Source organism: Ammodytes marinus, assembly GCF_949987685.1.
Source record: "Ammodytes marinus genome assembly, chromosome: 11".
Taxonomy (NCBI): Eukaryota; Metazoa; Chordata; class Actinopteri; order Uranoscopiformes; family Ammodytidae; genus Ammodytes; species Ammodytes marinus.
The window spans coordinates 31,074,083-31,090,939 of NC_137215.1; the positions used below are offsets into that span (position 1 = coordinate 31,074,083).

Sequence of the window (16,857 nt, forward strand, 5' to 3'; positions counted from 1 at the left end):
CCTCGTTTGAATATTTGGCTCTCCAGTTACAGTCAGCCTCTAGAGACATTTTTATTAATATCTACAGACCACCTAAATATTGCGCACACTTTTTTGATGACCTTGCTGAACTGCTGTCTGTAATCTGTATTGAGTTTACTGTTTATTAATTGTTGGAGACTTTAATATACATGTTGACAAACCCGAAGACAGAATTGCAAAAGAATTGTGCTGTGTCCTTGAAAGCTATGAGCTTTATCAGCATGTTGACAAAGGGCACACTCTGGGGCATGGACATATCAAAAGTAGCAGTGTCTGATGTGTGTATCTCCGATCATTCCTGTTTATTTTTTAAAAGTACAATCTCTGTGCAAACAAATAATCAAACAAAGTATGTTTATACATCCGGAGAACATATCGCGATATGTGATATATCGCGATATGTTCTCCGGATGTATAAAATGCCCTTGTCGCGGACATCGAATACAAATTGGCAGGTAATGTTTTGTTTTGCGGCCACCGCCGGTATACTCGCTAGTGTTCGCTTATCTCGCTCTTTCCTGCGGCTCTCTGCCTCACTGACTCACATGCATTAAACACACTCACCCCCCCGCCCCCCACCCCCGTCCATTGCGAGTCCGCGAGATTCTCATGGACGCGCGCGTGTGACGTAGTTTGCAGTGCACGCGTGTGTGATGTAGTCTGGAAGGAGCGCTGCTGTAGGTGTGTGTACCTCCAACCGGTGAGTGAGGACTGCAAGAGAGAAAATAGGATGGAAAAGGAGGAGTTGGTTTCGAAAAAGAATAGCTCTGGATCCTTCGTCTGGCAGTGGTTTGGCCACCGAAAGGAAGATGTGGAACAAACAACGGTAATATGTAAAATATGCCGCAAAACCATTGCCACGAGAGCAAGCAGCACCACACATTTATTTCACCATTTGAAGAACCACCACTCACTGCAAAACGAAGAATGCCAAAAACAGTGCATGAAATATATATAACAAAATAAAACACACAAACAACCAGACCAGTAGCAAATTACTTTGGCTTTGTCATTTTCCAAAGCAGTCCCGTACGAAGAAAAAAGAGTCCGAAATTACGGCCGCTGTCACACACTACATAGCCAAAGATATGGCCCCAATAAGTGTCGTTGAAAAGCCTTTCAAAAAAACCTTGTTAAGACGCTTGACCCTAAATATGAGTTGCCTGGTCGCAAGTTTTTTGCCGAAAGAGCTCTACCAGAGCTATACTTATCAGAGAGACAGAAGCTGGCCCACACGCTCACAGACGTGACTTTGTACTCTTCTACCACCGATCTGTGGTCCAGCAGGACGTGTGATCCTTATTTAAGTTTCACAGTACATTACATTGCCAACTGGGAGTTGAAGAGCGCGTGCCTTCAAACAAGCTTTTTCCTGGAAGATCATACCGGCGAGATATTGGCGCACGACTTGGAAGAAGCACTGGCAGCATGGAATTTACAACAAGCCCGTCAAGTCTCCATCACCACAGATAACAGGGCCAACATCGTTAAAGCTTGTAACCTGATTAGTTGGACAAGACTGCAGTGTTTTGGCCACCGGCTGCACCTGGCAATTGGTGAGTTCTGGTCTCCACCTAGTGGTAGTAAAGTCATCATTTATTTTAGATTTTTTTTTATCAGCCATCCTACTGTTTATTAAAACTTTAAGAGAGCTTCAAATAGTGTTATGGGATACAATAATAATTAAACATTGTATGTGATTTATGCATATTCATGTGTATATTGAAAGAAAAACTATTCGAAGTTAGAGTTGATTTTAAAATCTAAATGATATCTGTAGAAAATATACAAAAGATGAAAAGGTCATTTTAAATTATGTTTGAAAAAATTAATTTGGTGTTCCTGAATTATGGATTTCTTTACAAATATTATAACATTAAAATGTTTGTTTGTTTTTAATCTCAGAGAGAGAAGTATGAAAGACCCCCGGATCGACCGTGCTGTCAGCCTATGCAAGAAGGTGGTGAGCAGCTTCTCTTTTAGCTGGAAAAGAAGGAGAGACCTGGCCAAAGCTCAGCAAGAGCTGAACATTCCTGAACACCAGCTGATCAGCGAGTCTCCTACCAGGTGGGGATCCAGACAAAAAATTATTGAGAGGGTGCTGGAGCAGGAGCGTGCCGTTTCCAAAGTCTTGGGCTCCGACAGAAAAAAAAGCTACAGTATTTTCCGCACTATAAGGCGCACTGGACTATAAGCCGCAGGTGTTATTATGTTTAATTACCATATGTAAGAGTTCGTGCACAGAGGGGATTGTCGGGAAAGAGATGGCTGCTTGAAGAAGCTCCCATTTATTAACATTTCAACAAACAAGTTGCATATTTGCATAACGTACGTAAGTGTTACCATTTAGTGCAATAGTAGCTACTAGGGATGGGCACGAGTGTTTTCACTACTCGTGTGATCGCTTGCATTCCTCGAGGATCATTCGATTCCTCGTTAAACTTTTTTTCTATTTTTAGAACGCAACGCATCTGTCTACAGAACAACGGTTGACCACAATAAAGCGCTCAATGCTTATGTCAAACAGTCACAGTTGCCATATGATATTAAGGATTTTTTTCCACAAGTTCAAAACACATTTTCCTCACTGAAAGTAATTAAATAGACGGGCCACAATTTAAACCGATCCAGTAGGTCTGCAATGGGGAGAAAAAAAGAGAAACAAAGCATGGGCTGTAGTTGTAACAAAAAAAATTGCCTAACGGCCTCCACACACATCCTGCGTCTACCTCTGGAGCGCGTCGCGTTACCTTACTGCTGCCTCTCTCGGACTTTTCTCGGACACACATGCAACGTCTCAGCAGCTACTGCTGCTGCAGCGCTGCTTCTAAAAGCCCTATCTTTCTACATAGAGTTTTCATAGATAATTCCCATTAAAAATGAAGTTATTTCATGTCATCTATGATGCATATGATTAATATTGAGTCTGGACAGTAATCCGTGCGCCCGATTGCCATTTTTTTTCTTTTTTTTGCCATATTTTCGCTTGTTGGAAGTTTTATTTTGAAGGGGACACACCAGGAAATGGTGAAACTACAGCGAAAGCTGCCAGTATGAAGTCAATATGACTCTCAGCAGAGTATTTCAAAAATCACTTTACTGATTTATACGGGAGAGAGAGAGGGGGGTGTGGTCGGGGAAGAAGAAGGCCGTAGACACAGATAGAGCAACGGAAAACTGTTGCGCTCATCATGATCTTTTTTATTTCTTCACTATATTGGATCTCTATATGTGTCAATTATCCAAAAATGAAATGCCAGAACTAATTGAAAATTAGGTTTTAAATCCCTCGGATTTTGATTGCACAATTAAATCGTGAAATAAAGGGATTATTCGCGTATACGACTGAGGGATGTTTTATTTTGAAATAAACACACCGGGTAAACGTGTAACTAGAGTGAATACTGCTGGTATGACTGTCAGCAGAGTATTTCTCTATCAGTTAAAGCACAGACGCGAGAGAGACGCGCTGCTCTCAGAAAAAAAATAGGCGAGCCTCCTGAGGTGAAGGGGAGCGTCGCTGCAGACGTGCCTCCGACGCGCCTCAGCAGTGCGTCTGAGGTTGGATGTGTGCTCGCTCTACGTTGATTTCACAGTCTGTGACAAAAAGTCAGACGCAGACGCGAGGTAGACGCGCAGTAGAGGTAGGATGTGTGTGGGGGCCGTAAGTCACCATTTAAAATAAGAAGGGCAGCAGATAATATAAAATTATTGTCCTACAATTTAAATACATATAAATAACTCACCAAAGCAGATAGTTGTAGGCCTATATCCAACCTCGTAATGCTCACTCCATGTCTGTGAATAATTACCGCGACTAATTCCTCATTAACGGAACGGTACATCGGTCGGTTTTTGAATCTTATCCCCATATTCCCTATTGAAGGCTTCTTAACTGTTGTTGGCTCGGAGCGAATGTGTCTGAAGTAAGCCTTGCTTCTTCTTTTCTTTCCATGCGGAGAGCACCTTGCATGCTCACCTGGAGTCTACTCATTACCAACTGAGAGTAACAGGTGTCATCTCCCCTTTTTATAAACGTAACTTTATCATCTGCTTTGAAATAATTGGACAGTTATATTCCTGAAAATGTTCTGGAGAAGAAAGGAGAGACCGTGTTCAGCTCCGCGGTGCTGTGGAGAACACAGGCTGCTGCGGTGGCACGGAGGTGGCAGTTATTAAGTACGGGTCCTCTGTTTACAGAGGTCCTCTGTTTCCTACTTATTCTTACTTCTTCTTCTTCTTCTTCTTCTGACTTCTGCCTCAAATTTCTAGCTGCTTCTCCTCCCACACCGTTGCACGCAGACATGCCAAAATTTCACACAACGTGCGTCCCCACCCCACGGGGTGTGCTATTATACAGTTTTTTGAATTTCCGCTAGGGGGCGGTGTTATGAAGTCCCGACTGAAAGAACTTTGCGAGGCCACGCCCCACACGCCGTAACTCCGATTGACTTGAAATTTCTCACACAGGTGTATGTTAGGGTGCTCTACCAAAAAGCCTCTGGGACCATAAAAATTCTTCTGGGAATATTTCCCGCTAATTAGCATAAACTGAAAAACAGGGTGTTATCCACAACTTTCTGCAATTTGACTGTATCAACACCAAATTTCTCGTGAAGCCCCGGGGGACTACAATAAACATACCCGTAAAACATTAGTAGGACAACTTGAAAAACATGGCCGCCATTGACCAAAACGTTTACGCAGGGGCGGGGCTTAATAACACGTTGGCCATAACTCCTTAACCATAGGTCCTATCATCATGAAACTTGCTGGGTATGTGCGGAAGTCATGTGGTAGCATGTCCATAGAAGCTTATCGAGGTTAACCCATAGGGGGCGCCATAAATGTCACCCGACTCCGATTGACTTGAAATTGATTACACTTGTACAGCTCATGGTGCGCTACAATATAGCCTCTCGGACAATAGGGGTCAGCCATGATTATTTTTTTCGCCGCCATTGCCCAAAAAGTTTACGCAGGGGCGGGGCCTATACACAAATTGGCCATAACTCCTTAACCATAGGTCCTATCATCATCAAACTTTCTGGGTATGTGCAGAAGTCATGTGGTAGCATGTCCCTCAGAGCTTATCGAGATTAACCCATAGGGGGCGCCACAAATGTCACCCGACTCCGATTCACTTGAAATTGATTACACTTGTACAGCTCATGGTGCTCTACAATATAGCCTCAAGGAATTTTTTTTTTTTTTTCCGCTAGGGGGCGCTGTAATTAAACCCAGACTGAAGAAAGTTTGAGAGGCCGCGCCCCGCACACCGTAAATCCGATTGACTTGAAATTTCTCACACAGGTGTATTTTAGGGTGCTCTACAAAAAAGCCTCTTGGACCATAAAAGTCAACCTGGAAATATTTTCGGCTAATTAACATAAACTGAAAAACAGGGTTTTAACCACAACTTTTTCCAGTTTTACTGTATCGACACCAAATGTCTCACGAAGCCCCGGGGGACTATGACGCACGTCTCCGAAAAATATTAGTAGGATAGCTTGGAAAACATGGCCGCCATTGACTAAAACGTTTACGCAGGGGCGGGGCTTAATTACAAATTGGCCATAACTCGTTGACCGTAGGTCCTATCATCGTGAAACTTGCAGGATACGTGCAGAAGACATGTGCTAGCGTGGCCCTCTAAGCTTGTCGAGGTTAACCCATAGGGGGCGCCACAAATGCGAAAACCGTCATTCACCGATGCAATGTTTGACAGGCCACGGCCCTTTCCCCCTGACTCCGATCGACTTATCATTTGTCAGACGTGCACGGCTCGCGTCGCTCTACGGTAACGCCTCTCGGACCGCGGGGGTCGGCCGTGATTTTTTTCCTTCCCCGATTTACGCGGGCGGCCCGTACTTTCAAAATCTCCGCGGGATTTCTAGTTTGCAGTTGATGTTTGACACAACGCTCAGTTTATTGCACTTGCATCAAAATATTTCATTTTGTTAACTTTATTTTATCCGTTTTGTGCCGTTTTGTACACGTACTGTATATACCATTTTAAAATAGAAGCGGCCCGCCAGCCTAAAGGCTACAGACACTAAAAAACAAACAAAAAAAAGATTTTCCTCATCCACCAATCGAGTTCATTTGAAACGAGGAGTACTCGAGTACTTGATTACTAACGCCCATCCCTAGTAGCTACAGAACATATACTGTGCTGTGTAATAACAGGGTCGAAAAATGGGGAAAAAGTTGCGGCTTATAGTCCGAAAAGTACGGTATATACTCTCTTTTTGTTTAACTGTTGCAAAAATACTAATGCAAAAATATGCAATTAATGGCGCTTTTCCACCGCACATGTAGCTCGACTCGACTCAACTCGACTCAGTTCAACTTGGTTCGGTAGCAGCACAGGTCGTTTTCCACCGCAAATAGTACCTCCTGGACGTGGGCGGGGTTGTCGTAAGGGGCTGAAAGCCTACTCCGGAGCAAAGTAGCAAAGCAGAAATTACGAGCAGTTGTTGCACTATTAACTGAACCATCCGCCAAAAACACGGATGAAAAATGTTTAAGAAATACCCCCCTTGTATCTGTTTGCTAAAAGAAGTAGAAGAATATTGCTACGGGCCATTAAAAGGGATGGTTGTTGTCCCGATGTGTGACTCTGTCACACAGTCAGCTGTAGGTATGTGTCAAGTACATCCCTATGCACGTAAACACGGGCATGATAAAGTTGACTGTTTAGTGCTTGTTTCAGGATACGTGTTTTCAAATGCAAGCCGTGTCTCAGCCTGAATATTTTATTGAGGTAATCAGTTCAGTCCGAGGCTTGTAATGTAATCGCTCGCTATCATGTCTGTCCCAGCTGGCTATATTCTATTTAGCCTAGCTGCTAGCTGCCCTACATGTCTCCTCTCGTATGTTAAAAGTAACTTCCCCGGGGGGCGCCTTTAGCTCAGTTGGTAGGGCGTCCCCCTCCCGGGGGCCTGGCCCAGCAGCAGACCCGGGTTCGATTCCTGCCCGCGGTCGTTCTCTGCATGTCACTCCCCTCTCTGCCCCATTTCACCTCTGTCTCTCTGCACTATCAATAAAGCATAAAAATGCCCAAAAAATATCTTTAAAAAAAAAAGTAACTTCCCCAACAACCATCACTGGGTGAGCTTAGTGAATATATGGAAAAAAAATCGGATCTGTGATGCAAATCAAATGAAAGAGAGCCAGAGTAGGCTGCACGCGGCGTAAATACACTCAAAAGTCCCGGAGAGTTGGGGAGAATAAACAACAGAATGAAGCCGGTAGTCTCTGGCCAATCAGAAGCGTCGGCAGACGGCCGGCCACTGATTGGCCAGACAATAGTCTCTGGCCAATCAGTGGCCGGCCGTCTGCCGACGTCACCTTTTAGCATCGGCTCAGCTCGCTTGGAACCTAGAGCGAGGCGATACCAAAAGAGCAGCCGCTACCAGGTACCAGGTACCATGAAATTGCGGTGGAAACGCCAAAAATGCGAGTTGAATCGAGTCGAGTTGAGCTGATACCATGCGGTGGAAAAGCGCCATTAGTTTATAAGTTTTTCTTCTGTTAGGTGTTGCTGAATGCAGTTTTTTGGTGGCTTTGTCATAACAAACATGATGGAAAAAAGGTGCACTTTGATTTAGTTTTGTATTATGATCGTTATTTCCTGTCAGTGGTTTTTGAATGCACATTTGTTTGGCTTTGAGCTCTGTTTTTGCTCGAATATAATTAACAGTTTGAATAAATACTGTGTTGGTAAATCTAACTTGCTGTGATTTTCTACTATGTGTCAATAGGCAATTTCACATCTGAGCGAACAAATATTGAATGCAGGGGCCCCCAAGGTTCCATTCTTGGGCCTCTTCTTTTTAACATCTACATGCTCCCACTAGCTCAGATTATGAATAAGAACAAATTATGCTACCATAATTATGCAGACAACACACAAATGTACATAACCATATCACCAGGAGACTATAGTCCGATCCAAGTGCATTGAACAAATCAATGATTGGATGTGCCAACATTTTCTTCAATTTAACAACGACAAAACCGAAGTAATTGTCTTTGGTGCCAAAGATGAACATTTAAATGTCAGCGCACAGCTTAAATATGTTATGTTAGAAACCACACAAGCCAGAAATATTGGTGTTGTCATAGACTCAGACTTGAATCTCAAGAAACACATTAAATCAATAAGTCAGCCTACTACCACCTTAAAAACATATCAAGAATTAAATGGCTTATGTCCATGCATTTATCTTTAGTAGACTTGACTACTGTAACAGTGTCCTTGCAGGCCTTCCAAAAAAATCTATCAGACAGCTTCAGCTAATTCGGAATGCTGCTGCTCGAGTCCTCACTAGGACCAAACAAGTGGATCACATCACCCCAGTTCTGAGGTCTTTACACTGGCTTCCTGTCACTCAAAGAATTGATTTCAAAATATTGATGTTGGTTTATAAAGCACTAAATGGTTTAGGGACGAAATACATTCTGATCTGCTGATACGTATGAACCGTCCAGAGCTCTTAGGTCGTCTGGGACAGGTCTACTTACAAGTACCCAGAGTTAGGACTAAACAAGGAGAAGTAGCTTTTAGTTTTTATGCACCAAATATCTGGAACAATCTGTCAGAAAACGTGAGGTCTGCCGCAACTCTTAGCTCTGTTAAATCAAGTCTGATGACTTTTCTGTTTCCATTTTAACCTGTAATTTTTATTTTATTTAAATGTTCTATTTCTACTCATTCGCTTTTAAATGTTTTATTTCTATTCATTCGCTTTTCTAATGTGTATTGTGTATTTTAATCTTGCCCCTGTAAAGCACTTTGAATGGCCTTGTGTCTGAATTGTGCTATAGAAATAAACTTGCCTTGCCATGCCATATTTATTCTGGTCTAACCTGCAATTTGGGCCAAACTAAGGCTATCCTTGACTGCACTGATTCGGTTGACTGGTCATGCACCACAGTGGGATAGTAAAGTATTATTTCTGGTTCCACACCGTATCAAAGTGGATCTCAGGGTAGCTTGATCAAAAGATTAGATAGATAGGATCCCGGAGGAAATTCAGACATCCAGTAGCAAACATACGTAATAACTAGGGCTGTCAAATTAACGCGTTAATTTCGATTAATTAATCACAGAAAAATTAACGCGATTAAAAAAATTAACGCAGATTAATCGCACTTCTATAATGCCTTTTGACCCGGTGCAAAAGTGGTGCGGAGCTGCACCTGTAGCTCGGGCGCGGGGTTAAAGGGAGAAAGGTAAAGAGAGAAGCAAGGGAAAGGGGCCGACTCGAGGGCTCTATGGACGGTTTATGGGATGCATGAAGGTAGGAAGACATCTTACTTAATTCTCCGCAGTGTCCGTGCATTATTTATTTAGTGGGTGCAACAATGTAGGCTAGGTTCAAAACAGTAGTAGGCCATATCTCTCAATCTCAGACCTGCAAACTCATAGGAGGTGAAAAAGGTGACAAACACCCGTCCCTTCTAGGGGGGTCGGGTGTTTTTCACTGTCCAAACGATTGGCTATTGTTAAATATCATTCACACAACCAGAGTTCTCCACTATTGCCTCCAATGTCCAGCTGGGTGAAAATAATAGCCAGCTGAGATCCTGACCCTCCTAGGGGGGTCCGGGGGTATGCCCCCCCCCCCCGGGAGATTTTTTTTAAACTTTTTAAAGTGAAATGCATGAATCTGGTGCACTTTGAGAGGGAAATTAAGAGGCTAAATCTGAGGAATTTTGTGTGAACAAATACTTTGGAGACACTGGGTCGGATGAATTAGAAGCTTCTTGGATTTTCCATTAAAATGTTCATTTAAAATAAAATATTATGCAGGGTCCTCTGGGTTGGGCTTGGTGCTCTTTTTCTTTTATGGGACATATTTCTCTGTAATATAATGAATACATTTAAATGCAGTGAGAGGAATGAAGCAGAAGAACTCTGTTGTCCAGCTATCTTTTTTTCCACAGACGAGGCTGAAATAGGTTATACAGTGCATGGGCATCTGAGCCCCATTTCCAAATGTTTTTAAATAAACTCAATACACACTGGACGTGAACGTGACGTGATCAGTTAAACTTGGATTACCTCCCAGATGAACTGATTAAATTATTGGGCTATTAACTAGGCTATCTAGATCAAAACATTGTATTAATTTTTTTGTATGATATAATAATATGATGTTAATATCAAACACACAAACTAAAAAATAAAAATAAATTGGGGGGGAGGGGGGCCTGTCGGTCGGCTCTGATTGTGAGCGCACTGCAGACACTTCATTTCTGCAATGTGCGCTCATTAAACTGTCAGCTTCACTTAAAGGCCTACTTCACCGGTTTGAATATGAAGGTGTATTGAATTCTGAGATCCTATGTAGTATAAATGTGCAAAAAAAATTAAAATTGGTTCATCCTAGCCTGAGAAAAGGCAGAAATAGTGTTTTTTTTAACCCTATATTTCTCTTTCTCGTGACATCACAGAAAGAGAAATATAGGGTTAAAAAAAAACTTACTTAGTAAATATTACTGTGATGTCACAGTAAAAGACATCACAGTAATATTTACAAAGTAAGTTTTTTTTAACCCTATATTTCTCTTTCTGTGATGTCACGAGAAAGAGAATTATAGGGTTAAAAAAAACACTCTTTCTGCCTTTTCTCAGGCTAGGATGAACCAATTTCAATTTTTTTCGCACATTTATACTACATAGGATCTCAGAATTCAATACACCTTCATATTCCCACCGGTGAAGTAGGCCTTTAAGAGTCCTGTGTGGGTCAACAGTGCAGTGCAAACTATGCAGCATAAAGTTATAACATTCGTCTACGACCGTGATGTTAAATCACCTTCACACAAAGTCTCCGCCCCAGCAAAGCAGCGAGTCGATCGCTGTGACGGTGAAAATCACCGGGACCCGGGAGACCCAGTGAGCGAGTGAGACGCCGCTCAGAAAAAACTCTGTGGTTTGATGGATGAAATCAGTTGGGGATATCCTGCCCGTTAACTTTGTCTACGGGAACGGCTTCCGCGATCTTTTTCTATGTCTCGAGTCTAACAGAGAGCCATGTCGGCAAACTGACAGCGCGACGAAATAAAGGGACTGTACCTGTAGCTGCGTCCCTCCGTATAGTTTCTGTTTCAGTAGGCTGTTACATTAACCTCTGAAGCATTGACAGTGTTTAATCAAAGCCTCTAATTTTTTATTATCAAAAGGGCTTTGATTGAGACTTTTAGCCAATTCTAAAGTCTGAACACACAGCGGCAGCAGTGATGCTTTGCCCGATCTTAACGCTGATTGGACAATACTCATGACGTCTACCAAAGATGTTTTATTGCCAAGATAACGTTATTCCCTTGTCTCACACTACGGTAACTCGCCCACACAGTCCAGTCTGGGATGCGCTGGCTGACTTCTCTGGCAGTTGCCGCTACCCCCCCCCCCCCCCTCCCAAAAACAAAAACTCTTCGGATCTATACGATTCACGTGGGTCATATATTTTGATTCTAAACGGCGATTTTCGCCGAAAAGCGACGAGTTTGCAGGTATGCAATCTTCCTCCAATTTTGTTTGCTAGCTGTCTAGCACCCGCCCCGTGTGTGTGTGTGTCTCAATATTTTTGCCTATGAGTAGGCTACGAAATGGTGGCAGTGCAGCGCTGTCTGTTGTGTGAGATGGAAAGTTGTAATTTTGTCTGCTTGTTTTTTTGAGAAAATTCGGCGCTAGTTCATGTATAAAGCTGGCTGAGGGGAGGAGACAGAAGTTACGAGAGACGGAGAGCGAGCGCGCGAGAGAGAAAGAGAGAGAGACAGAGAAACAAACTGTAGTAGGCTATACAGCTGTTTATAAACAGGTGTAAAAGTGTCATATAAGTATGCGATTAATTTAGATTAATTAATCACAGAGCCTGTAATTAATTAGATTAATTTTTTTAATCGCTTGACAGCCCTAGTAATAACAAAAGAAAAATGGTCAAAAGATGGTCAATGTCATTGACACCTTTTAGAATAAAAAAAATTAAGCCTATGATGAGAAATAAGAATCATAGAAAACACACTTGCTTCATGTCTTCAACATGCCATGACATCAGAACATAGCAGAGTAAGAAATAGACTGGCTTTCAAACTAACCTCTGAACGCTTTGAAGTGTGACTGGACTGACTCATTGTGTTTAACCTCTCTGATCTTTAAGTGGTTATTTTTTCACCACAGATCTGGTTCTATACCAATGACATCTTGAAGAATGCAGGTATCCCAGGACCAGAGATACAGTATACCACAGCAGGGACAGGAATTATAGAGATCATCGCTGGACTCATTGGGGTAAACTTACAAACTAGTGAGATGCAAATTCATTGTATTAGAGCACACTGTGGTATTTTTAATCGCATTATCGTGTGTTTTCATGTTGCATTGTTTGACATGCACTCTGTCTCCTCCTGTAGTGTTTTACCATAGAGAAGCTAGGCAGGAGGCCCCTCGTGATTGGGGGATTTGCAATGATGGGAATCTGCAGTGCTGGAATCACAGTAACCCTCATTCTACAGGTGTGTGTGTGTGTGTGTGTGTGTGTGTGTGTGTGTGTGTGTGTGTTTCCCTTAAAGTTTTGTGACCCAAACCATTCCAGTAAGGGTGATGATGATGTTAACTGCTTCTAATGGACAAGTGTCAAATCTAGGCACTGCTTAAGAGCCTAGGCCATGGATCTGCCAAGTCCCCTTCCTATTTGTTCAGTGCTGTTGAACCTTTCGCAAGGACTTTCAAAAAGCGCGATCTACTGGGACTATTATTCATTTTATCTTCATGAAATTATGAAAAATAACGGATTTAATATTCCCATAAAAATCAATGTGATCAGACTGGCTGCTTTATGTTGTGCTGTTCTTCCTTCCTGCAGGCTCACTTATCTTTCATGCGCTACATCAGTGTCTGCTGTATGGTTGGCATCATCGCTGGCTTCTGTATCGGTCCAGGCAAGTTGCTCTATAGTGTATTTTTGATAGATAGATATAATTAATACCTGATTCATCCCAGAAAGAGAATTTTATTATTTTAGTGTTGGCTATAAAACTTGGACCACTGACCTTAAGGCACTTTTTCTTAAAGTAATGACCTAATTAATTAATCATTTGTAAAAAATAGTTGCCATTTAAAACATTGATTAAATGACTTATAGGTTTTGCCAATTAAACTCTGTCAACCAAAGTTGTATTGTGGTCAAGGCAGAAATGTCAAATACAGATATCTTTAAATCTAGGCAAAGACAATCAGTACTATCTCTATGGAGATATACCACTACATGAAAGTGAGTTAATATGTGTGTTTGTAATCTGATTCCAAAATTAAGTGAAGAAAATAATAATTTAATTGTACCTCAGAATGTTAGTCCAATTAGCGTGCCATTTTAAGTCCAGCTTAATGTTCTCCCGAAAAAATATTGTTATTACAGATTTGATCTAATTTGCATAGACTGAAATACAGTTATGGGAAATATACGTTTTGGATTTTCAACCTTTTATCACAAAATTTGATAGGCGGGCTTAGGGGACTGTTATAAAAATGTCTTTAAAAATTTAGCAAGATCTTTCAAGAAACATGACCAAAACATAATTTCAAGTCCAGGGCTCAGCATTATCTTCTAGCTGGAGGGGGACAGCATCCAGCTAATGGTTACAGGCACACTTTAAATTCCCCTTCTTTTAAGTTTAAAAAAAGACTTCAAGCAATTATAGGCAAAAATAAGCTACTTTTTACAAAAAACTATTTACTAAATGAGTGATTCCCATGACCCCACGGTCAGGTCATAGGGTCATGTGTGTTTGATTGTTAGAATGGATTGCCTTGTAACAATAACTAGGCCTTGAACTTAAAAATGCAACACCTAACCTCCTCAATGATAATACTAAAGACCAATAATAATTATGTATAAATGTTTGATCAACCACAAACCCAATAAGTGCATATAAAATATGTTAGAAAGGTATTTTAAGTGTATGGCCAGGCATAAAAAGAAACACTTTTTTGACAGAAAACCGTTGCTCAAACAAACAACATATAGTGCAGAGTATATTACCTAATAGAAATAACTTACACAGGATAACAGTTAAATTGTGTTAAATATGAGTACAAAGTAGCATAGTGTTTCTGTAGGGGCGTTGTTGATTACTTCCTATTTAGGATGTTTATGGCAGAGGGATGAAGTTGAGTAGCTGTTTTTCTTCGCAAGAGCGACTTTATAGTGACAGCCTGATGGTAATAACTGTAAAGACCTATGCAGGGGGTGAGTGGGATCTGTTGTAATGTGTTTGGCTTGTGTATGAAGTTCCGATGAAGCAGTTAAGGTTTGGCCAGTTATTTTGCTTGCTTGATTAACAATCCAAAAAACTTTGATTTATCTTTAACATAAATGAGATTCAACCAGGATGAGATGTTGAAAGTGAAGACAGATTCAATGAGTGATTTGTACTTCAAATCTTCTACATTTCCTCAGCAGGAACAGGCGTTGTTGTGCTTTTTTGTAGACAGTCAGTTTTTTGACAGAAGGACAGCAGGCTGTCAATCTCTGTACCCAGGTACTTGAAGGACTCCACCTGCTCCACTGCTTTCCCATTCACTAACAGGGGTTCAAAGAGAGGGCTCCCTGCACAGCACAGCTCTTTTGTCTTGGAGATATCTCTTCTATCCAGGACATTAGGTTCCCTACCTGTTGGTGGTATGCAGCTAGGGAGTCCCTGTCCTTGACGCGGGCCACCATGGCCATGTCGTCAGCATATTTAATATTGTCATTGATATTGCATGTTATCTTGTGTAAATGGAAAATAAAATCGGGGATAAAACACAGCCCTGGGGGACTCTAGTGTTTAAAATCATTCACTACCATATGCTGGGGCCGGTCCTGCAGGAAGTCCTTTATCCATTGTATTATGGCGCTTTTCCACCGCACACATAGCTCGACTCGACTCAACTCGACTCAATTCAACTTGGTTTGATAGCAGCACGGGTCGTTTTCCACTGCAAATAGTACCTCCTGGACGTGGGCGGGGTTGTCATACAAAGGGGCTGAAAGCCAACTCCGGAGCAAAGTAGCAAAGCAGAAATTACGAGCAGTTGTTGCACTATTAACTGAACCAACCGCCAAAAACACGGATGATTATTTTTTTTTTGTATCTGTTTGCTAAAATAAGTAGAAGAATATTGTGCCATTAAAAGGGAGGGTTGGTATCCCGATGTGTGACTCTGCCACAGTCAGCTGTAGGGATGCGTCACGTACCTATGCACGTAAACACGGGCATGATAAAGTTGACTGTTTAGTGCTTGTTTCAGGATACGTGTTTTCAAATGTAAGCCGTGTCTCAGCCTGAATATTTTATTGAGGTAATCAGTTCAGTCCGAGGCTTAATGTAATCGCTCGCTATCATGTCTGTCCCAGCTGGCTTCTATAGGCTATTTAGCCTAGCTGCCCTACATGTCTCCTCTCGTATGTTTAAAGTAACTTCCCCAACAACCAACACAACTGGGTGAGCTTAGCGAATATATGGCAAAAAAAAAAATCGGATCTGTGATGCAAATCAAATGAAAGAGAGCCAGAGAAGGCTGCACGCGGCGAGACAAAATACACTCAAAAGTCCCGGAGAGTTGGGGAGAATAAACAACAGAATGAAGCCGGTAGTCTCTGGCCAATCAGAAGCGTCGGCAGACGGCCGGCCACTGATTGGCCAGACGGTAGTCTCTGGCCAATCAGCCAAATGATGAAAACAAGGAAGGCTGCTCCTCTTCAGTAGTTTTGCAACATTTTCCCGCCCTTCATTGTGACAGAAAAGTCATATGAAAAAAACCTATCACGTTCGCAGGGAAAATGTTTAAGTTCAAAACTTCCTATCTCAAAACTTGAGACTTCTGAGGTATGTAAACTAATCTTAATGTCTGTCAGATTGCAGTAATCAATTGTTTTCTTAATCAAATCTGTCTTCCACCTTTACTAGTTAAGTATTTGTTGAGATGATGAGAATAATATGAATCGTGCAGGGTACCGTATTATTGCTATTATGCATCAGCGTATTACTGTATAAACCATAGATATCTATGGTATTATCGCCCAATAGTGAACATTTTATTTCACCAAGAGGGTGAGTTGATCTAAAATATTATATAGATAATACTTGAAACAGCTCTGATCACCATAAATACGCGTTTTTGTTAGCCTAGCTCTTTTTAGGTAAAAACTAAGTTCATTTACAGCCAGTACTCTTTGAACTGAGTTACAATTATACACTTAAAAAGTAGATGAGTAGCCTATAAAGAGAAGCCTATACCGGACGGAAGACTGCCCAATAAAGGTGGAGACTTACAGTATCTCACAAAAGTGAGTACACCCCTCACATTTCTTCAACTATTTCATTATATCTTTCCATGGGACATCACTGAATAAATGACACTTTGATACAATGTTAAGTAGTCAGTGTACAGCTTGTATAACAGTGTAAATGTAGTGTCCCCTTGAAATAACTCGACACACAGCCATTAATGTCTATACTGCTGGCAACAAAAGTGAGTTCACCCCTAAGTGAAAATGTCCAAATTGGGCCCAAAGTGTCAATATTTTGTGTTGCCATAATTATTTTCCAGCACTGCCTTAACCCTCTTGGGCATGGAGTTCACCAGAGCTTCACAGGTTGCCACTGGAATCCTCTTCCACCCATTAATGACGACATCAAGGATCTTGTGGATATTAGAGACCTTACGCTCCTCTATCTCCCGTTTGAGGATGCCCCAAAGATGCTCAATAGGGTTTAAGTCTATATCGACACTAGCTGCCAAAAGGCAGGCGGCCCAGGGTTTCCTGGTTGCGTTGAGCA

The 16,857-nt window shown here is 41.7% G+C and overlaps 1 protein-coding gene across 1 annotated transcript in view; it reads left to right on the forward strand.

Annotated features, from left to right (window-relative positions):
* Positions 1–16,857, forward strand: part of slc2a15a (solute carrier family 2 member 15a) — a gene marked incomplete at both ends in the record, with an annotated part of 116,585 nt that overhangs the window by 84,637 nt on the left and 15,091 nt on the right. The window contains 3 exons of the mRNA XM_080036588.1: positions 12,215–12,325; positions 12,448–12,549; positions 12,900–12,975. Of these exons, the coding sequence (XP_079892714.1) occupies positions 12,215–12,325; positions 12,448–12,549; positions 12,900–12,975 (289 nt within the window). The remainder of the gene's footprint in view (positions 1–12,214; positions 12,326–12,447; positions 12,550–12,899; positions 12,976–16,857) is intronic.